Genomic DNA, 23,414 nt, shown 5'->3' on the forward strand with positions numbered 1-23,414 from the left:
AATAGGTCTTTATTGAGTGTTTGCTACAGGTATAACATTGCTGCTGCTTTGGTCACGGTGCTTGGCAACTGGCTCAAAATTCTGCCCATTGTGATGTGGGTGATGTGGCAACTCTAAAAGTTCTGGAAGTGAGCCCCTCATACTCTGCTGTTGGGTATAGCTGTAGCAGTTGAGGTTTTTTTTTTTAATTTAGTCTTTTTTTACCCAGCCTGTTCAGAGTCAGAATTGAAATACAGTTTCAGGAACACTATACTTGGCCTATAAAATGGCGTAAGCTTTCCATTATGTGTGTGTTTTGCCAGCCCATCGTGTGATAGGAAGGTGGAAAACTTGATTCCTGTGTTCAAGAGAAGGGTCAACTTGAAGAAAAGGTAAAAATTACTGTTTCACACTGTGAGAATCCTAACAATTGACTTGAAAAGTTAAGAGTTTGGGCTCCAAAATGCAGTGACATTACTATGAGGTGGTACCTTATGAAAAACAGAGAAATACAAACTTAAGTATAAAATTAATTCTCCTTTTTTTTTTAACCCAGAACAAGGAGGGGGAAAGATTAAGATATCAAGGATCTTCTTATTATTAAGGAAACGAGGTTATGACTAAGCCTCATAAATGGTGTTGTGTGTTCTTTGAAAAGGTAAGAAGAAGATAAATCAAATGATCTTGAAGTATCTCAGGTCTATAAAGTCTCCCTGCATTGCACTTATGTCAATCTTTTCTTTGGAGGTCACTAAACAGAGTTTTACTATTCTTTAAGTTCAGACCATTATTAACTGGAATGGAGGTGTATTGGGTTTTGCACTTTTAATGACTGATTCCTTTTGTGAGAAAAAAAAGATGAAATAAAACAAATTTTCACAAACTGATAGTACTTATGTAAAGAGTTGTGAAGATCAAGTGCAATCAGGCTTTACAGACCTTTGCAAAACTTCAAGTAATATATAAACCAAAAATTATTATTATTAATATCTCTATGGAGAGTCAGCATGGAATAGTAGATAGAAAGCTGGCTTAGAATCCAGGAAAATCTGGGTTTCAATCCTGCTTCTAACATACTGGCTGTTTGACCCTGGCCAAGTCATTTAACTTGTCAGTTCTCTAGGCATCTCTCAAAGACTATAAATTGCACAGAAGTACTTGCCTGCTTTGGCAAAGCGAGTTTCCTTTACTTACTGAAATCAGAGATCCAGTCCTCCTCTCTCTATGTATATGTAAAATACCACCTTAGAGGGCACTGCATTTGTCTTATGAATGTATTATTGACCCAGATCCTAACACACTGAGGGCAATCAATAAGTATTAAATAATAACTTTTGGTCAGATAATCTTCATCTTTTTTCCCCTAGAGAAAAATATTTTTACTGTTTTTACTCCTCTTTTTCTACTCTGCCACCTCAAGCCCCAGTGATCACTGGCTAATTTGAAATGGGTATCTACAAATCTCTAGGTAACTTGATTATAATTTTGCAAAAAATAAGGGACAATTTAGTCATTTCCCCCCCTAAAAGTCAGTGGAAAATTGTACTAACAGGCATATAAGTTCACCAAGAAGAGTCTGAGCCTCTTAATTTTCCAGCAACCCTTGATATTTTTACCAGGCATCTGAATATAGATTTTCTTTTTCCTTGTCCTGATATGAAGGTCTCACTGGGGCAGGGCAGCCTTCACATTTCTCTCATCTCATCATTCAGGAGCTATTTATCCATGTTTTTTCCACTCCCTCCCCCTTCCCCCCCCCATAAATGCCTGTACAGCCCCCACACATTCAGGAACATTTATTCCCGTAAAGATAGTCACACTTAGGGTTTATTCTAAGACTAAATCTGTGGTGCCCAGTGACTAAGGGCTTCAGCATGCACATTGCTTCTACTATTTACCTCCTATCTCAGTTCCTTAACTCCTTTTTTTTCTTCAATCCTTCTTACAGCAGTTCAGCAACACACTATTGCGAGGCCACTCACCAACTTCTGAAACCTGACATTTGTTTTTTGTTTTCTCCTATCTACCCTAATGGTACAGAACTACTAAGCAGGAAGGAATGCAAAGAACTAGAAAAGTTCAAAGCAATTGAGGATCTGTCCATTCACACTGCCTGGCTCCATGCCAGCGGAGAACCTGGAGCAGTTGAAAATATTTATCAAGTTTTAACCCTTTTTAGCTAACTTTGGGGGAAAAAATTTCACTGGCATGATGTTTGACTCAACAGCAACAGAAATGCTTGTGAGAAATGCTCTTTATGTGTTCAGATCTGCATGGCGAATGTTTCAGTAAAGGATTACTTTCCAATTTCCGTACTATTGTACAGAGCTAAGCTAGTTATTTTCTGTGAGACTGCCAGATCTGGGCATTTCAGAGAAACCATTACTTAAAGTAGTAGCACTATTTAATGAAACCTTATGCCAGAAACTTAATTTGAATAAATGGCTCTGCATTTAAGCTAGAAAAGAATTTATTCAGCTTTTACACTAAAAATGTGTTGAAAGCACAACATCCATAGCTATGATCATATCTATATTCATTAAGAAAGGTAGAAATTAGAGAAATTATAGTAAGACTATAGAAAGTATTTTTGTAAAAAAAGGGTTTTATCAGTAATTTTCTTGTGATTGAAAATTGGTTAAAATATACATGAAGAAAAAGAAGTTTGGTGAATGGTGTTTTCTAGTGTTGTAAATAATGTCAAATGTGATGGTCATTTGAACTGAAATAGTAGATCACTGTAGCTCAAGCTAAAAGAAGTTAAAAAAAGGTTTTAAAAATGGATTTAATTGTTTAAATTAAACTGGAATAGTAAGTTGCACTGAAGGTAAGAAAATGAAAAATGAGCAAAGTACAGTTTTTAAAAAGTTCTGAATAGACCCAGTAATGAAATATCAAAGCTTTGCCAGAGTCAGAGTACTTAGGCAATGTCATCAAGCATCAAATGACTAAAAATCTCACCAGTTTATGTAGAGGATCATTTTAAATGCCAAACTCAATTCTACGATTAATTTACAAATTACCTGAAGAAAGAAATAAGTTGTATGCAATAGCCAAACTGGATACCTCATGGAATGGAGTAGAAAGTATGGGGCTGTAGACTTAAAATATTTTGATACTAATCTCATAAATTAGTTCCTAAACATGAATATAATCATCAACCCTTCCCTATAAGTAATTAGTACAGGCATGATAATGAATTAAGTAGTGTGTGTGAGAAAAAAAATTAATCTGTTCATGGGCCATATTCCATTTTCCTTTTTTTAAATCATGAAATTTGAAGATGCTTATTTGTCTAGGACCACTCATCGCATGAAATGTTTGTGTCAGAAACATTTACCAGCCCTGCCCCTGTTTTACTGTGAAATGAGGAATATGTAAATTAAATGATTAATAGCATTTGTATACATTTATCTGTACAATGAGTATCTAATAGATAAGAAACTTCTCTAACAGTTTATCGTGTGAGGTTTTTAAAATTTGGCTGATAAAAGCAGCATACAAGAACACATTAAGGATCAAGTTGGGGAGAGATTTTCTTTGGCTATTTACCGGCAAAATTTCACTTTGCATAGCAAAAATAAAGACTGTTTAATAACAGGCAACCGGTTTGGTTGTTATCCTTCAGATTTAGGTCCCTTCAGTTCAGTGCTACTACGTGTATATGACTTATGAACACACCTTGTTTATCCTTTTTAATGAAAGGCACCAGGGTATTATCTAAATGTCCAAACAAGCACATGGTAGTAAGCACCCAATAATTATTTTTTAAACATTTTGCACTCTACTTATTATTACTGAATTTCGTCCTTTGTGGTAACTGAAAATATATTTTTATATGCGGACTTGTGAAGGGGTTTTTTAAAAACGCACCCTACATTTCTGATAGTCTCAAGATGTATTTATTAGAAGAAATGCTAATGGATGCCAAATTTATGCATTAGTCCCACTCCTAAGCAGAAATAGGCAGTTAACTTTCTTTGGCCATTTAAAGTTGTAAAGGGAAAAAAGGGGGACAGGTTTCCTGCAAGGGCTTTAAAATAAAAAGGAAACACCTTGCTATAATTCCCTTAATGTAGAATGTTCCTACTTTGTTTTGCTTAAATGGATACATTCACTCCTAAAGGCACACGAAGAAGGGAGCTGCTCTTTAATTCGCCTATCACCCCACTGCACGGATTTTCCATTAGAAGCACAGGTCGCCCACCGCTAATTTCAATAGACTTTACAACCTCGGAGCCCCCGCCTAATAGCTTTTCTGGATTTCAGCCCTTCAGTTTCAGGTCCTTGCACAACACCTAGGACGTGCAAAACTCTTTTTCCCTCTAATCCCGGGAGAGAACAGTCCGAAGAAATCTGCCCCCGGCGTCTCCACCCAAAACGCTCTTTCCTCCTCCAGCCTGCCCCCCCTTCTTCTTTCCCTCCCTCCTTTCCCGGGGCTCTACAATCTGTCAGAGAACTTGTGTACAAACTGCGCCGCTGGCCTGCGCGATGCTCCGCTCGTGGCCTGAGAGGGGTGCGGTCCCAGAGAGGGAAGGCGGGGCCTTTTTTTTTAATTTAACCAGACTCTTCCCTCTCATAGGCTAGCCGTCCACGCAGGGCCGGCCCAGGAGCCTTCGGATAAGCCACTGGCCCCGCCAGTCAAGAGCCGAAGCCCCGCCTCCCTGGAGTAGGGTGAAATAGAGGCGGGCATCATGTGTCAGTAGACAGCCGGGGCCAGGTACGGGCGTTTGCACCGTGAAGTCGTGGGAGCTGGAATCCCGGGGTGTGTTGTAGTGGGGTGGGGCGGCGGAGAAAGTGGCAGCCCGGAAGACGGGACGTCGGAGTTCACGCGTGCCGCGAGTGGAAGACTTTGGGCTTGTTTGTTGTTGGGTTTTTTTTTTTTTAAACCGCCGCCGCCGCTGCTGCTGCTGCTGCTCGGCGGGGTCGGTCGGTGGGAGCGCCCGGAGCCTCCCTCCCTCACCTCTCGGTGTGTCCCCTCTCCCTTCCCCCTCACCCCCCAACTTCCTAGCCCTCGCTGCGGGGTCGGAGCGGAGGCGGGGAGCGCGCTCCATCCACAGCCTCTGCCCAGCCAGCGAGCGAGCGAGCGGAGCAGAGCGAGCGAGCATAGCCATGGCTACGAGGGTGCTGACCATGAGCGCCCGGCTGGGGCCGGTACCGCAGCAGCAGCAGCAGCCGCCCCAGGACGAGCCCGTATTCGCCCAGCTCAAGCCCGTGCTAGGAGCCGGGAACGCGGCCCGGGAAGCGGCGCTCTTCCCGGGGGAGGAGATGAAGCACCCGCACCACCATGCCCACCATCCCCAGCAGGCGCAGCAGCAGCAGCAGCAGCAGCAGCCGCCCCAGCCGCAGCAGCAGCAGCAGCAGCCCCAGCCCGGGAGCACCAGGCTCCCGGCCGAGGAGCTGGTCCAGGTAGGAAGAAGCGCGCTCTCCTCCCTCGGGTGTGTCCCGCAGTAACTCTCCTCTTCGGGGAGAGGGACAGCGGCGCTAGGGCGTGGATGGAAGAGGGGGGAGGGGACCTCCGCCCTGCGTTTGGAGGTTCGGGGACCCGCGTTAGCGGAGAAAAAGTCGGGGTGCCGTCCAGCACACACTTGCGCACTGGTTATGGAATGAATCTGGGTGAAACCGCCTGGAAACCTTTAAAAGGGAGTGGAGGCGGTGTATTTAACATGCGTCTCTGTGTCTGGGAGGAAAAAGAACCACAATTTTAAACCTTTGATTTCACCCCTCCAAAAAAAACCAAAACAAAACACAGCCCTCCAATCCTAAACCCCTTCTTCCTGAAAACTCTACCTGCTGGGGAGTGTAGGTGTTTTGAACTGTTTTCCCTACGTCCACCTTGTAATGTGAAGTCGAAACCCGAAATGGGTTGCTGGGGAATGCAACCCTTAGGAGACTAACGCACAAATCTTGGCTTCCTTAACCTGCCTTAGACTCGTGGTGGGGCTGTGGTCGGGAAACGGGGAGAGTGGTGAGGTTGCTACTTGTGTGGACGTGAGTACCTCCTAGAGAAAAGGGACTAAAGGGACTGCGTGTGTATGAGAGTCGTTTTCTTGGAGTGTGCGCGCAAATTTCCTCTTGGATCGCTGTTGAAAGCTTGGCAGTTGGTTTTGCACTTGCCTAGTAGCAGAATTAGAGCAACCGCCTGTTTCTCTCGCCCACGCAAAGAGTCATATAGCCCAGAAAAAACTTCCCGGGACTTTTAGCCTGTCCCGAAAAAAAAAGTTGGAAACATACCCACATGCAAACAGCTGGAAGAGCTAAAATCAGAAACCACTAACCACAACGTGAGCCTAGTGCACGAAAGGGTTTACTTTAGTTTTATTTCAAGACATTTTATTTAATAGCCGCTTTTGGTGTATTGTGTACTTGACCACCCAACCTTCTACTTGGTGTGGGCAGTAATGTCACAGGTTTATTAGATGGCAATGTCATTTGCCAGTGATGTGGCTCACATGACATGTTAATTTTTATTTTTAAATGAGACACTAGTCCGGGAAATCCAGTACATATCCACAGTAAGTGAATCAAGTTAAGAAATGAAACTCCTTTTGAAATTACGCAGGTCTAGAAAATGACTACCTAATCCTGTGATTAAGATTTCTGGGTTGTGAGTCTGAGCTATCTATCCATTCAGGTGTACAGGGTGTGTGTGTAAGTGTAAGTTTTAGGGCTATTGAAGGAATATGGCATGGCTGGACTTTTTACAGAGTAAGGGGGAATGTAGCATTTGTCCACTGAGGAGTACATGATAAATGTTTTGCTGATGACTGTGCTGGTAATGTGTCAGGCTCTATCCACCCACGGGCTCCTTAGCACCACTATACCAAGGGAATGGTTTTCCCCTGGGTAATTAAAAATCTGTTTAAGATAGGGATATGAATAAGAACATTTCATTATCATATTAACTAATTACTGGTTCTGTTGATAAAAATGTTTAATCAAAATTTTTGTTCAAAGATCACTTTTTTGGGGGAAACATTATGTTTCATTAAACAGTTAAAGACAAGTCACTGGAATATCCAAGGGATAGATTTTGTTTTGAGTATTTTTAATCTGTAACAGTTAACAGGGAAAATAGCCTTTAAAGACAGAAATTTCTTGAGGTTAACATAAGCTTTTGTTATTTTAAAAATGATCTGTAAGTATATTATTAAGACTAGACAACATAATGCAGCATTATCACAATACAGTGCTTTAATTGTAATAAACTAATAGAACAAAAAATCATGTGCTTTTATGGGTAATGCTTTATTGCATCAGAAAGGAGTGATATTTTTACTCTTGCTTCCTTTTTTCTTTGTCTCCCTTTCCTTTAGTTTTTTGTCTGGGGTCAATTTTTTTTTAATTGTGTGGTGGTGTAATTTTCAGTCTCTGAACTAATTATGAAAGACAGAATGGCTGGAGTAAATGTCTTGCTATATTTATAGCTCACTGGGAGATTTGCACTCATGTGCTTTACTGGAATAGTCAAGGGTCTGTTTTGGGTTTTGTACCCCTATCCTTCAAGTTAGTAACATGTTTTGTCCCCCTCCATAAATGATTAAAAATAGGTGGGTTATGTGTGTGTGTGTGTTTGAATTTTTTTTTTAGACGAGATGTGAAATGGAGAAGTATCTGACACCTCAGCTTCCGCCAGTTACTATCATCCCAGAGCATAAGAAGTACAGGAGAGACAGTGCCTCAGTTGTAGACCAGTTCTTCACGGACAGTGAAGGGTTACCTTACAGTATCAACATGAACGTCTTCCTCCCTGACATCACCCACCTGAGAACTGGCTTGTACAAAACTCAGAGACCGTGTGTAACCCACATCAAGACAGAACCTGTGACCATTTTCAGCCATCAGAGTGAAACTACTGCCCCTGCGCCTGCCCCAGCCCCCACCCAGGCTCTTCCTGAATTCACCAGTATATTCAGCTCACACCAGACTGCAACTCCAGATGTGAACAACATTTTCATCAAGCAAGAACTTCCAACACCAGATCTTCATCTTTCTGTCACTCCCCAGCAGGGCCAGTTGTACCAACTTTTGAGTTCCCCGGATTTAGATATGCCCAGTTCTACAAACCAGACAGCAGTAATGGACACACTTAATGTCTCCATGCCAGCAGCCATGGCAGGCCTTAATACACTCACCTCAGCTGTTCCACAGACTGCAATGAAGCAATTCCAGGGTATGCCCCCCTGCACATACACAATGCCAAATCAGTTTCTTCCGCAGCAGGCCACTTACTTCCCTCCTTCACCACCAAGTTCAGAGCCTGGAAGTCCAGACAGACAAGCAGAGATGTTGCAGAATTTAACACCCCCTCCTTCTTATGCTGCTACAATTGCTTCTAAACTGGCAATTCACAATCCAAATTTACCAGCCACCCTGCCAATTAATTCACAGAACATCCAAACAGTCAGATACAATAGAAGGAGTAACCCAGATCTAGAGAAGAGACGAATCCACTACTGTGATTATCCTGGTAAGTCATCTTACTTAGTAGAGCACCAGTCATCATAGTTAGCATTTTTGTTGCTCTTTTAATCTTCAATTTTAAGATTAAAGCTCCTTAGAAAAATACTACTTGTCAGTAACAAGATCAGGCTCCCTGTTTTTATTCTTTCATCAAATTTGAGATCCAAAGACATGCACTGCTAATAATAGGTACTGGCATGCAAACTAAAGTTTGAAGGAAAAAAAATATGTTTATAAACTTCCTCTTCTAAAAAACAAAAATATAAAGAAATAATGTGAGGCAGCGTATGGAAAAGTGGAATTCTTCTGTTAGTACTGACAATTTAGTGGTACTTTCTCAAATTTTAGACAACTTCTCAAATTTCAATTTCAGTTTTGAATCTGAAACCTTTGAACAATTATGTGTATGTACATTACCCATTCATATACACTGAAGTCAATAAGGGAAATTTCTCTTATTGTCATCGCCTATGAGGTACATATTATTTGCGCTACATACTATGACTGAATATAATGTTCTCCTAAGTTCTACATTGCAAATTGACAACATATTTTTAAATCATAAAGTATTTGGAAACTAGGCTTAAATTTCACCTGTCGTTATTTGATTCTCCTCTGCACATACTTTAAATCAGACCTCGGAGGAGGGAGATTTGGGTGTGTAGAAAAGAAGTGAGACCTGCTTGCCTTTATTTTTTTCTTGACCTGCAGAGAAGTCTATATTTAACAGTTTAAAAATGGGATTCTAATAGTGTTGTTTTGTAACTACATATGTGATCCCAAATATGAAGTGACTACCACAATGTAGGTTTGGACAAGTTGCTGACATAGGATAGTTTCTGCCTTTAATACAGGGTGTAATTTATTTACTGTGGTACATGATATGGCATGACAAATGCTGAATGAAGAAACAAATGTAGACATATGGAAAATTACTGTAATCTTGGGTAGTAATAACTAAGTTAACTCTAGAGGACATTTAAGATTTTGAAAAATTTAAGTATGTAAGTCACTGAAGTATCTGTTGGAACATAACCACGGAAATTTTCCAGTTATAACTGCGCTACTAGGTGTATTTTTCTTATGTATAAGAACAAGCTCTTAATTTTTTTTGACAAATGGAATACATTAGTAAAAACTTCATTTGAAATGTGAAGCTCCACATGAGGGGGTTTCATCTTGATTTTAAACATTGAATCATCAGACGTAAAGATTTCAAAAGGACCTACAAAATGACAAGCCATTTCTCCTCTCTCCTTTCTTATTTTAGGCTGCACAAAAGTTTATACAAAGTCTTCCCATTTAAAAGCTCACCTGAGGACTCATACTGGTATGTAATTTTCTAGTTAATTCTGGGAGTTGTGTAAATATTGTAAGTGGTATTCATCCTTTTAAAAGCCAAAACCTGTTTGATCTCTTCTTTCTCCTGTCAACTTTATTTTTTTTTTAATGGCCTACCTTTTCAGCATGGGCTTGGCTCAAGCCTCCAGTTAAGTTAAAACATCCAGGACAGTATGGTTCCAGAATGGTGAGAGAGTCTTAATAGAAGAGGTGGTTCTGTCATTTGGCTCTCAGTTCCTCAAAAAATGTAAACAGTGATTTTCACTAATGGATTTAAAAACCTCAGTGGCACATGTTATTTCAGGTTTAAAGCTCTATTTAATTTTTTTTTCTTTTTTTCCCTTTGGGAAATGATTTTTCTGGTGATCTGTCACCATAATTACTAAACATTTTTTTTCTTTTTAACAGTTTAAATATAATTGCTTTGCAATATTTTTAGATTTCTTCTTGTTCAGTTCAGCTAAAAATATCTCTTTATGTGCATTTTCCCTAGGCAGGTGGGGTTAAAATATTAAAACAAGTGGTCAGGAATTGGCTAGAGTTTGCAAGTCAAGAACTTTATTTTTATTTTCCTTTAGATATGTGGGGAAGATGATATAATACTTTATTTAAAGAGAATCTGAGACTTACCCGCATCAGAAAACAACAACTTCTGTATTTAGAACCTTTAAAAATAAAAGTATTTTTGTATAATATGTACCTATTTCCACAGGCAATAGCTTTTTAATTCTTGCTTTGTTAACAGTACTATAATCTTAGTCAAGTGCTAAAGCATATTTAATAGGGAAGTACTATTGATAGTATATGTTATAGCTAATATTTATAGTCAAGTAATAAAGTATATTTAGAGCTGTGGATTTAAAAGCAACCTCCCATTTAGGAAACATAAGGATAGATACAATCTGAATAATGTGGTATTACCTGAAGTTCAAAGAAAAAGTTTGTTAATATAAGCAATGACCTAGCAAAATGTATTATTCTGTCATTGCTATGGAAACAAGAGTATTCAACAGTTACTTTGAATGGTTTGTTGGATTAGTGTAAAGACTTGAATCTCCCCAGGCTGGATGTTACTATGGAAATTGAGTTTTGATAAATGAAGTAGTTATCTCTAACTGCTGCATTAAAGGAGTAAAAGCATTTGAACAAAGGTCAGTGCTTGAACAGACTTAATAGGAATAGATTTTCAGACATTTTGTACCTGTAGTAGGAGCATGACTTGATATTCTAGAGATGGCAACGCTACATATTAGAACACTAAACACTTTGTTTCTAATAGGTGAAGTATTTTTTATTCCAGGAGTCCTTGGCCTTTTGATTGATGAATTTTGAAAATGAAAGGACATCTTCAGTATTGCTTAAGGTAGCAGATTGTTTTGGCTGACACTAGACACAAATATGACATGATGCTGATAGAATAACTTTTAAAACCTTAGAAACGCAATTGGACTAAGGACCTACTATGTGCAAAGCTCCTGGAAAGATAAAATTAAGTTATTCTGTAAAGGAATTCTGCTTTTCTAATCAAGATAAGTCACTAATACTGAGTTTAGGCATATGATAATGTTGAGCAAACAATATACATGATTTAAAAAAACCCCAAAGAATACCTCCATCCTGCATTTTCCATGTGGGTTTTATGTTTTACTTGAAAAATAATTTAAGTACTAAGGTTGCCCTTTACTGAATTTTAATCTTTCTTTTTTGCCTTTAAAAGTCTTTGGTGTGAAATGGGGAACAGAGTTGGTAAAGAATTGAAGTCTTCCACTAAAGGAACGTTGTAGTTCAATTGGTTATTACTATGTAATTATCTTATACTGCCGAGTTGGAGCCAGTCGTATCTAAATAGCCTTTCAACCCTGTCAGATTTTTAGCACTCTTAAACTTTTAGTGCTGGAACTTGACCTGTTAGCATATTGATAGCAAAAACTCTTTAACTGTGGCTTTTTCTTTGTGGGCTGCAATTTTAAAAACAAAACAAAATTGTTAAAATAAAAAGATCATTCCTGGTTTGGTTTACATTGCCATCAGCTTTTTTCATTTATTCACTAAGAAGTTTTTCCTTCAACATCTAACAAGTGAGTGAGAGAGGCCATGTAATCCAGTTTAATAAAGTTTTGTTTGATAGCCTTTCAAATGCCTTGGGGAAGGCTTTAGCAGACTTGTTCATCTGGCTAAACCCGTTCTTCTGCAGTCATAGAGCAAGCACTGAAGTTGTTTTCTCCTTATTCTGAGTTCTTAGACAATGCCTTTTAAATTTGCCTGTGCTATCTCTTTGCCTGCTCCCCACCCCCACCAGTTGTGTCAAATACAGGTGCCTTAAGTAAGTCAAGATACACTTTGTTTTTTCTATTAAGGTTTGGATAATAATTGATAATTTTTGAAGTATTTTCAAACTTAGTAAATTTTGTTTCATTTCCCACTGGTGCAAATTTATCATGTTAGGACACTTAACTTGGAAATGTTGTTTTAAAAACAGTAACTCAACATTTCTAAGAAAATATGTTACAAAGCACTTTGCTTACATCATGGGAGATAGATAATAGAAATATTAGGCCCCATTTTTATAAAAGTGGAAATAAGGCATAAGAGATGTCATTAAATCTCTGATTTTCTTTGATCCTGCTTAATCTGTTTTATACATTTAAAACCAGAGGTGGAAAACCTGTGGTCAAAAAGGCCACATGTGGCCCTCAAGTGTGGCCCTTTGACTGAATCCAAATTTCACAGAACAAATCCCCTTAATAAAAGGATTTGTTTGGTAAGTCCGGGACTCAGTCAAAAGGCTGTACCTGAGCACCTAGGCCACAGGTTCCCCTACCCCTGTTTAAAACTATTCTTAGAAGAGGTCCATGGTCTTCATCAGACTTCCCAAAGGAGGTCTGTGATACAAAAAACATTAAGAAACTCTGATCTATAGGTGTCAATATTCATAGTTAAGTCGTGTTAATCTGAAGTGTAAGCACTATAATTCATCAAAGTGTAAGCACTCTCCTAGTATTTTTTCTTGTTCCTTCTATTAACTATCAATCTGAAGTCGCCACCAAAATACTTTTTTAATATCAGAAACCTTTTGGTTTTTCCTATTTATCTTCCTTTGTGGATCTTTTTTAAATCCACCCAATGTGCCATCATAAATTACCATAAACTGGAGAGAAGAGAACCTTAATTGGGGTTAGATGCTTAGGTACGTGAACTCTGTTTTCTAGGAAGATTTTAAAATTAGATTTACAGTTAGTAAAGCATTCAGGGCTGAACATTGCTCTGTAGAAAAGGGTGTGTGTGTGTGTGTGTGTGTGTGTGTGTGTGTGTGTGTGTGTGTGTGTGTGTGTGTGTGTGTGTTAGCTTTAAAGATAATTCAAGGTATCCCAAAGCATCAGTACTCTGGGCAATAAGCTGAATGGTTTCTTTCCCATTAGGTGTATTTGTTGCATATGTTTTACACACACACACACACACACACACACACACACACACACACACACGTATGTATGTATGTATTATTGCAGACAAAAATTTAAAGCCTTGTCTTCTAAATGACAATTTTTTTCATTTGTATTTTGTCATCTGTATTTGGTCTTTACCATATTTCCTAGTCACATGGAGATATTGCATTAATTGAAAATGTAGCTAACTTTAAGAAATTATTCCAGTGCCATCTTGTATGTAGAGATGTGAAATTTGTGTATGTAGCCTCTCCCTCATCTGAAGGTCATTTTTTTTTCATCAAGTTCAGTGATCTAGAACATGGCCCAGAACCGGGAAACTAGAAATAAGACCTTGAAAGCAATCAAAGGGTAATACAAAGTTCATGGACTAAAGACTTTAGCCTTTTTACTCTTGCTTCAGATTAAAAAGACTTCAGAACTCCAAAAGCATAAGTCAAGGGTGGCAATTATAGAAGCAAACAACCTTCTATACTTCCATAAGACATCCCTCCCAATATATTATTGTGTTATGATGTGTTTATTGAACCCAGATTTATTATTAAATAACTGGATCACACGTATTTACCCACTTTAAGGTTTTATAAAAATTTTCTTTGCCTACAAGTATTATCCCCATTTTATAAATAAGGGGATTGGGGTATATGAGTATATATAGCTTGTTATGTACATAGTTAACTTCTGTTTTGTGTGTGTGTGTATATATTTTATATGTGCACATATGTAGAGATGGATGCATTACTTTTATGTTTATTTTATTTTTTTGGATGAGGCAGCTGGGGTTAAGTGACTTGCCTCCAGTCACATGGCTAGTGAGTGTTACCTGTCTGTGGCCAGATTTGAACTCGGGTCCTCCTGACTCCAGGGCTGGTGCTCTATCCACTGCACCACCTAGCTGCCCCTGATGCATTACTTTTAAATAAAGCTTTCAATCAGAAATTATTTTAAAAGATTTTATTTCAAAGAGTGGATTTAGTACCTGGGAAAACGCAAAGTTGTCAAAAAGTGGTTTCTGAGGTTGCTCCTTAATATTTTGAAAACTGCATTTATTTCAAGTGCTTATACATTTACCTACCCTTAAGGATTACTTACTGTCCATTTAGAATTTTGCATTGAGATCTTTTTTGGATGATGAGATGTGGAAATGCTTAGGCATACATAGAGTTCAGTTTTGTGGATTAGGATATTTTTATCATGAATGCTTGATTGATGTCCCTTTTTTCCCTCAGTAGTAGCACATGCAACAATTAGTTTTATTATGTACTTTGTGAAGTGGGTAAAAGGTCTAGAAAACTTAAGTACCTGTAAGATGGATTTCATTTTGTTAGGGAAATTATTGAGATCGATAATAGACGTGAAACAGTGAATAGGTTACTCTAAAGGTTTACCTCTGAAGCTGTGTCTTGGGCAAGTCACTTAACATCAGTGCCCTAGGCCACATTCAAAGACTAAATTGTGGAAGCAGATACTGGTGTACAATTGGTAGAAAAGAGTTACCTTAGTAGAAATTGCCTACACTATTGAAATCACATTGACACCCCCCCCCCAAAAGGAATATCTTTACATAAGAGGTATAAAGATTCTTAGAGATGATCTTGAAATGCAGTCCTTTGTAGAAAGGAATAGATAAGATTTAAAGATAGCAAGTTGACTACATTTCAAATTATTTTATCGATTTTATTGTACAAAAAACTTTTTCAAAAAGAGCTTTTGGAATGGAAAAGAATGAGTAATTTTGTAACTAGTTTAAACATTTAATATTTAGCAATCTAAGAAGATAGCCTTAGACTCAGGAAGATGTGCATGTGCCTAGTATAGGTGCTTAATAAGTAAATATTAATAATTGTAATAATATTTCTTATTAATGAGGCAGCTGCATTCTAACATCTTACTTCACTAGAAACTTTGTTACCAGAAATAGAAAAACTATAGGAGACGTAGTGATTCATTACAGAATGTGGATTTCCTGCTTTAAACAGCATCTTGGAAAAAAGATACAGCCTTGGCCTGTTTTAAGGGACACTCCTGTTTCTCTAGAAACGATTAGGTCCCCAGAATTTAGCTAAACCTGGGGCTCCATGCTCTTGGGTGCCCTGGATTTGTAAGACTTAGAAATTCAAACTTCTCTAACCAGGGTCAGTCTTAGGCCTGAACCTCAAAATGCTTTTCAATGATTTATTGGTTTTATTGGTTCTCTTACTGAACCCAGTTTTCTTCACACTGTTCCACACAGGCTGTGTAGTAAGGCAAAATCCTTAGATCAAGGAAAGCGCATAGTGTAATGCCTTTCAAGCCAGAGAACCTGTGTTTTAATTCTGCAAGTCACAACCTTTCTGTGCCTCAGTTTCATCTAAAAGATGAAGGAGTTGGAGTAAATGATCTCTAAGGTCCTGACTCTTAATCTGTTTTCCATTTTTTTTGTCCATTTCTCTCTCTCTCATATACACACTTATATACATACAATGAAGCTTTTTCTTACATTAAGCAAATTTTGTTTAGAAATATGGTTCAGTTTATAAGTTTTGGTCACAAAAACCAAACCAATTTTTTTTTCCTTTTGGGATTCTATTTACATAAATAATTCAGTCTAAAAATTTTTGAAAGCTTAGTATGGTCATGGCTGAACATGATCATCACAAAAACTGAAGGCAAATCCTTGGCAGTGTGGTTGAAGGCTTTGAAGCCTGTGATCAAGAAATGAGGTTTGGTTTTTTTTTTAACAATTGAATCAAACTCTAAATTTCAATGAGGGGTTAGTGAAAATAAAGATATCCTTCCCCCCCCCAAAAAAAATCTATTCTGATGATACTGTAAGATTAGGGGCTTTGGACTAATTGGTCTCTGAGGTCTTTCAAATTCTAAATCTAAGATCTTATTTTATCTCACAGTCCATTAACAGCTCCTATATTTTGGGTAATAAAATACTCGTGATACAAATTCAGTAAGTTCATAATAAAAATAATCATGAGAACTATATTTTCCTTTAGAATGCCAGGGAGCTCTGAGGTTGACAAGTCAGTGTTTGAATTGTTTATCTTCTCCCTACCAAAAAAAAAAAATGAAAATTAAGATTTGGGAATTGTCCAAGTTGGATTTTGACATCAATTAGACCAAACCAACCAACATAACATACATACATAACATTTTACTTTTGTATTCCCCATATCTCAGCACAGTGTTGGCACATATTAGACACAGTAAACAGCAGCATGGTTTGCTTGAATTTTTTTTTTAATGTTCTATCTGCCCATTGACTCAGCTCTGTACTCCTTCTGTGTTTTAATAAAGAGCATTCATGAATAGTTGTGGCCAGTATTATTTTGTTGAAACTTCCTATAATGTAAGCTTAGGTGATGGGCTTCCAGATTAAATAATGGGCATCCAGTTTAATAGAATTCGTTAGAGCTTGAGATACTTGCATAGTCTTCATGGACTCAGGTTCACTTTTTGCCTTTGTAGTCACTAGATTGACTTAGAATTTAGAGAGAAATAGATACAAATTGGCTGTCATGACTACTTTTAAAATGATGCAGAAAAGTATTTCTCCTTTAGAAATATTGCCACATCTCTTTATTAGAAGAATCTTGACAGCATTCTCATGAAAGCATTAGCTATGAAGCTGACTAATCAGTCCATTTATTCTGTATGTCTTTCTCAGTCTACAATTTCCAATTGCATCATTTATGCTTACCTTCTTAACTAGGTTTTCTGTGCATTTGGCAATAAATACATTGAGATGAACAGCCAATTTTTTTAATGTAGGTTATCATGTCTCCTAAAAGATTTACAAATATAGTCTGGCAGAATAAAGAAGGAAGTATGACATTGATTTTTCTCTCACCTTATAGTACTAACTTTTTAGAAAACTTTAAGATAGCTTTGTCTACACATAACACTTCTCAGAATTGCCTAGATGAATCTTCCTTTTAAGTTAAGAGTCCTTCCAACTTAAAATGAGCTTCCCTGCTGCCAGAATTCCCACTTGCGGTTCCAGAGAGTCTAGGTATTTAAAACCCCAATGCTACCTCCATTAAGCCACTCCTTTTAAGCTAAATGTCACAAGTGGCTTTATAATCAATGCATAGTTTGGAATAGTACTTATTTGTTTTTAAAAATCATTCAAGGCAGCTGTTCTCAGTTTTGCTAATGGAATATTTAAATGTGATATTAAGGCACAGTTAGAGGCACCTATTCTTAATGTCCATCTCCTAATTTGCTTTTTTAAAGCATTTTTTTTCTCCTTACTTTTACTACTCTATTTCAAAACTTAACTGTGAAGGTTATTTTAGATACATAGTTAACTTGTTAATATTTTTCTTCAAAGATTAGGATTGCTAGTTTTTTCTATTCCTTAAAAAATAGAATTATGTAATACATAAATTTGAAAAAGTGGGAACTTGTTTTCCAAGTTGTGAAAACTTGTAATTTTTCTTAGCTGTTGGAAAGCTTTATATTAACTGCAAGAACTTTTAAAAAATATGTTTTATGTTGAAAGAGCCTAACAAAATATTTTAAAATTGGTGGCATGGGAAGGGGGTTTGTGCAAAAATCCAATTAAACTTATGAAACCTCAATCCTGTTGAAATATAACTTAAAAGGAAGGCAGTTCAGTTTCCCAGAAGTACTGTGTATAGTATTTCTGGCTGTGGAAGAAAGGACTAGAGTGTACTATTTGGCCAGAAGTTGGTACCAGCTTCCTCCATGGTGTTTTACTTGAGCCGTGTTGACACTTTAACAAATCCCATGGAAGCTTCCCTGAAGTGGAGGAGGAGCTGGGTTTTGCTTTTACAGTAAAATATCTGCTTGATACGATGATCAGACTCTAATAACTAAAGTCTAGGAAACCAGGAATATTCTTGTTTGAATTAATCTATAGGCGTACAAGTGTTGGAATAGAACCAAGATTTCAGAAACTTAATGGCTACTGTATTTCACACAATCAGTAAACTTTTTCAGACTATCAGTGAAGTCTTATTGCTGCATAGCCAACAAAAATATCAGACAAAAGGGTCTACTGTCCCTTGTTGTTAAGGTAAATCCTGACAACCCAGTCTTTCTTGCTCATTAAATTCAGCAAAATGCTCGAATGCTTTCTTTTAAAATAAGGTGATTTTAGGCAATTTTTTCTCACCACATAAACTAGGGATAAATTCCTTTTTCTAATAAATAGCAGAAAAGTACATATCTAGTGTGCTTGGCTCCAGAATTCATATATTTTTCATGAGGAATAAAAAATACTTTCCTTCCCTGTAAAAAAGATAGCCTTATTTTGATTTACTTCTAAGTGTTTTTTCAGCCACAGCAGTAGCTGTATCTCCAAGTCAGAATTAAGCATGTCTTCTTTAAATATGTACAAGTTAAACAGGCTGAAAATATTAAGAAGTGATGAAGACATACTGATCTCCCGTTCCTCTAGTATGTAGCTGGTAGTGCAGTGGATCGAGGGCTAGACCTGCTTCAAGAAGACAAGTTCAAATCAAACCTTAGACATTGTTTGTTTTGTGGTTCTGTACAGATAAATCACATCCACTTTGCCTTAGTTTCTTCAACTGTAAAATGGGAGTCATAGCACCAACCTCCCAGGGTTGTGAGAATCCAGTGAGATAAAATCAGTAAAAGTTTGTTAGCACAGTACCTGGCATGTGGTAGCTCCAATATAAACGCTTATTCTCTTTTCCATTTGTCCTCTATTTGCTTTAAAAGTGAGCAGTCATTGATATTAAGTATATTTAAGTTGGAATTCATTTTAAAGTCAGTATGAGGGGGAAGTCTTAACTCAAAAGAACTTGATTGTATGCAATTTTGCAATTGTACATTTTTTTCACCTCCTCTCCAAAATTGAAATACATGTAAAGTTTAAAAAAATATGTTATTGGAGCAAGGGGGAAGAGAGGAGTTCAGGGTTTGAAATGGAATAATTAAAAAAAAAACCTAGTAATTCCCTCTCCCCTTGGTTATCAGTGCACAAGAAGAAAAAGGAGGGTGCAAGGTGGGAGTGCATTGTACCAAAGACTTCAACCACTAAGAAGTAAAGGTGAAGCTTAAGTGGCAGTATAAAGCATTTTACGTGATAATTATATTTTATGTAAGCCAGACATAGTTATTAGTTAAGCTATCTACAAAGTTATTAGTATAGATATCAATAAATTGTAGATATCTCAGTTGGTGTGAAGTCTTTAAAATTTAGCATCCATGTAGGTAAAATTTCCTTGCTAAGCTTCATTTTTAATAAAGTACTAGAATACAGGTATTTAAAACATAGCTTTTCCCCTTTTCTACCTCCTCCCCACTCCCTCCAGTCCCAATATTTTAAACCCTTAACTGCCTGACAGTGGATTGTTTGAAGGGATCTTGTAGGTTACTTTTTGACAATTGACCTTTTCTGTGCTATGTGTACATAAGCTAATTTTTTTGATGTATAAGTCTACCACCAAGTATTCTGCTGGATCTTTTCATTCTCAATCTAAGTTTACAATCATTTACAAACTTTAAAAATGTAGCAAATTTTAAAAATCCCTTCTTAACAGATAGTCAATAAACTCATTTTTGACAAGATTAAATTAATCATTTCCAAAAGTGGAATAAAAATTACAGGACTGGAAATAGAGCATCAAAATGAAAGTGTGGGAAAATAATAAAACAATACTTTAGATATGTGAGTGAGAGGGCTCAAATCTGTTGACAGTTGTTTAGATCTGTACTTAGAATAATATTTCTTTGAAATATTTTAAAAGGAGGAAAGAGTTAGGTTAGGCTTTAGAGAGTTAGACTGGACTAGATGACTTATAAGGTCCCTTATAGCTCTAAATTTATGATCTTTTGACCAAAATCACTTTTAGGTTTTATATAGATATAAAAAAATTATTGCCTAAGAAATAGACAATGAATTATAAGTAGATAATGAATAATAAATCAGGAGCTCTCCTTTTGCTTCTCTCCCTTTCCATTCCCCACCCCCCTCATCTTCTAAAGCTTTTAGAACTAGACTTTTTAGAATGTTTGTGTAAAATTTTTATATAGATCTTGAGTCTTTGGCAAGCCATTTTAACAAATGGAATGAATGATATAAATTATGTCTTGATTACCTGAGAGTGGGTGATATTATCAGTTATCAGTATTGGTCTCCACACTTGCTAGCTTGTAGTCATGGCTAAAGTCATTTAGCCTCTTTCTCACCTGTAGGATGAGAAGGATGAGTCCCATAATAACATTGCAATATAAATCCCTTTTCTTTGAATCTTTGCCTTTTCCTCAAAATATTAACAATTGGAAGTGAAAAATGCCAACAGAAGTGGTGAGTCATGAATGGTTGCTGTTACTTTCCTTTTCCATGTTCTGTTTTAGGTAATACCTATTTTCTTTAAATGTGCCATCTAACCTACTATTCCTGAATTGTTGCAGGTGAAAAGCCATACAAGTGCACATGGGAAGGATGTGACTGGAGATTTGCTCGCTCTGATGAATTAACACGTCACTACAGGAAACACACTGGAGCCAAGCCTTTTCAATGTGCAGTGTGTAACCGGAGCTTCTCCCGCTCTGATCACCTAGCTCTGCACATGAAAAGACACCAGAATTGAGATGAACTGTTTCTTGAGGCTTGTCAGAGTCTATGCAATTCATTATTGATGTTATGCAGTTAGATTTGGCAAATTTTTAACTATGAACTTACCATAAAGAAATTGAAAACTGGAAGTGTATATTTTGTATATTTAAGAGATACCAGGGAATATGTTATATTAATACCAAAGTGTTCATTCATTTTAAGAACCTGATATTGCTTGCTGTAATATATATGGCTTTATTTGGCAGGTCTCATCTCAAAACAAGTAGTCACATCTCAACACCTTGAGTATGTAGGTTTGGGTTTTTTTTGTTTTGTTTTAAAGGGAAGAAGGGAGGGAAAGGGATTACATTGGAAGGGGATGGCGAACATTCGCCTTGTTTTTACATAAGCACCATCATTTATTGTGACCCTCTTTAGAACACAAATGAGTTGGCAGGCATGGAATGGAATTATAAATTACAATGTGTCAAGATTTTACTTGGCATTGAATTATTTTTAAATGTTCTGGAATTCTTTGAAGAAGCAATGTATGTGGAAATTCACAAGCAGCCATTGAACAAATGTGTGGAGATATATATATATATATTTTTTTTTTTTTTAAAGGATGTGTTGCATATATTTGCTATACAAATTTTTGTAAATGTGCAGATCAACTCTAGGGATTATCACAAGTTAGGATTCTTGTAGAAAAGTCAAAAGTTGCTGATTTGAAGATAACAATAGTACATTCACATGGAATTTGTTTTCAAGTTCCTTCTCCAAACACTATCAACATCACTTTATTGTAAAAAAAAAAAAATCCTGGGGGGAAAAAACCCACTCTAATCATTCAGACAATGATGAAAAGCAAAATTTATGCACTGATTGAAATAGGGTTGCTTAAAGGGGCAAAGCATTTTACATAAATTATAAATGTCAGTGACTTAATGAGGAGAGTTACAATATATAAGATGTAAACCTCTTACAATAAACTAAACCACAGTATCACTAAAGAAGGATTCATGATGCAGTTTTTGTATACTAAAATGTTAGCTTGTGCAGTACTGTTGGTTCAATGCCAATTTTATTTTATGTGGATGTTGCATGTACTTTATAGTAATGTACAGTAAGATAAAAGACACAGTAATTTTACTTAAATTACAGTGCAGTCTAGTTAATCCGTTGTTAATATTGACGCAGTGTCTGCCTTTAAATATTAAATGACATGTTGAAAATTTAAGGATGCAACTGCTACATTTATGCAATATAGAATAGTAATGTAATGTAATGCTGTTAACCAAAGGGCAGAATAAATAAGCAAAATGCCAAAAAGGGTCTCAAGTGAAAAATGAAAATTTAATTTTGTTTTAAAATATATTTGTCTTTATTTATTTTGTGGAAGTATAGTAACTTTTTTTTAGAAGACAATTTTACATACACTTGATAAATTATAGTTTTGTTTGTTAGAAAAGTTGCTCTTAAAAGAAATGTAAATAGTTGACATATGGTGTAAATAATTTTGTAAGAGGCTTAATATGTTTATACATGGAAACGTACATACAAAGCATAAATTGGTTGCTGTTTTGCTTCTTTTCCCCCCTTATTTTTGTATTGTGGTATTTCCTATGCAAATAATGGAGCAAACAGCTGTATAGTTGTAGAATTTTTTTTGAGAGAATGAAATTGTTTATATATTATGACAATTTTTTTTTTGAAAAATAAAAAGTGCCTAAAATATTTGTGGTCTTCCTTTATATTGAACCCCCTTTTTGCTTATGACAGGTAGCTTGATGTAGTAGAATGTCTCTGAAGGGTTAGGTGACCTAGGCACTCCAGTCCTCAGTTTTGATCGCTCATATTAAACAGGGGAGTTGGAAAAGGTGAATTGTAGTCCCCTTTAACTTAAAATCATCAAAATTATAAATTTTTATAGTACAGTATGTTAACAAATGAGTGCTGTCATGACAATTAACAGATTCCATTCCCAGAGTTAATTATTTAAAAGTTACTGCTTTACTGGGGCAATTAGTAAATAATATATTTCATAAGAATGTTTAAAGATAGCATTTTATAATAGCCAAAACCTTTATTTAAGATAACTAAGACTGGATCTAACATGTAATTAGGCTTTAGAATGGAAGCATATGGGGAAGCATAATTACTAGCTAATTGTTTTTTTCCTTCCTGTGACTATTCTAGGCCAATCTTAAATATGGTTTGGCTTGCGTGTGGAGCATCAAAAAGGAGGTGTATGACAGTCATGGTTTGCAAGATTCAGAAAGTTCAAGTACTGTTTCTGACACTAGTTCTGTGACCCTCGGGAGTCATTTAACCTTTCAATGGAGCACACACCCCCTCCCCCAACTTTCTCTTAAGAACTTGCATTTTTATCTTTATTCCTGATAAGGAGATCTTTAGAGAGCACTTAGATGCCCTTGATGAATTCAAGTCACCTGACCCGGTTGAATTGTATCCTAGGAACCTGAAAGTACTGGCAGATAAGATATTTGAAAAGATTACAGAAAATGGGAAACTTAACACAAGATTGGAGAGGGGTGAATGTCCCAGTTTTCAAAAAGAGGGAAAGAAAATAGATTAAGTCTTAACTAGGACAGTGAGAAATTTTGTGGGGAAAATTC

The 23,414-nt window shown here is 36.8% G+C and overlaps 1 protein-coding gene across 2 annotated transcripts; it reads left to right on the forward strand.

Annotated features, from left to right (window-relative positions):
- Positions 1 to 135: 135 nt before the first annotated feature.
- Positions 136 to 22,512, forward strand: KLF5 (KLF transcription factor 5). Of its 2 annotated transcripts, none has more exons than XM_020992463.2 (4): positions 136 to 371; positions 7,570 to 8,449; positions 9,713 to 9,772; positions 20,631 to 22,512. In XM_020992463.2, the coding sequence occupies exons 2-4, from the start codon at positions 7,582 to 7,584 to the stop codon at positions 20,807 to 20,809; spliced, it is 1,107 nt and encodes a 368-aa protein (XP_020848122.1). In that variant the 5' UTR covers positions 136 to 371; positions 7,570 to 7,581; the 3' UTR covers positions 20,810 to 22,512. The 2 variants fall into 2 exon arrangements, with proteins under 2 accessions (XP_020848122.1, XP_020848121.1); XM_020992462.2 differs by lacking the exon at positions 136 to 371 and adding an exon at positions 5,001 to 5,388.
- The last annotated feature ends 902 nt before the right edge of the window (positions 22,513 to 23,414 follow it).

Source organism: Phascolarctos cinereus, unplaced genomic scaffold (genome assembly GCF_003287225.1).
Source record: "Phascolarctos cinereus isolate Bilbo 61053 unplaced genomic scaffold, phaCin_HiC Scaffold_7;HRSCAF=346, whole genome shotgun sequence".
NCBI classification, from domain to species: Eukaryota; Metazoa; Chordata; class Mammalia; order Diprotodontia; family Phascolarctidae; genus Phascolarctos; species Phascolarctos cinereus.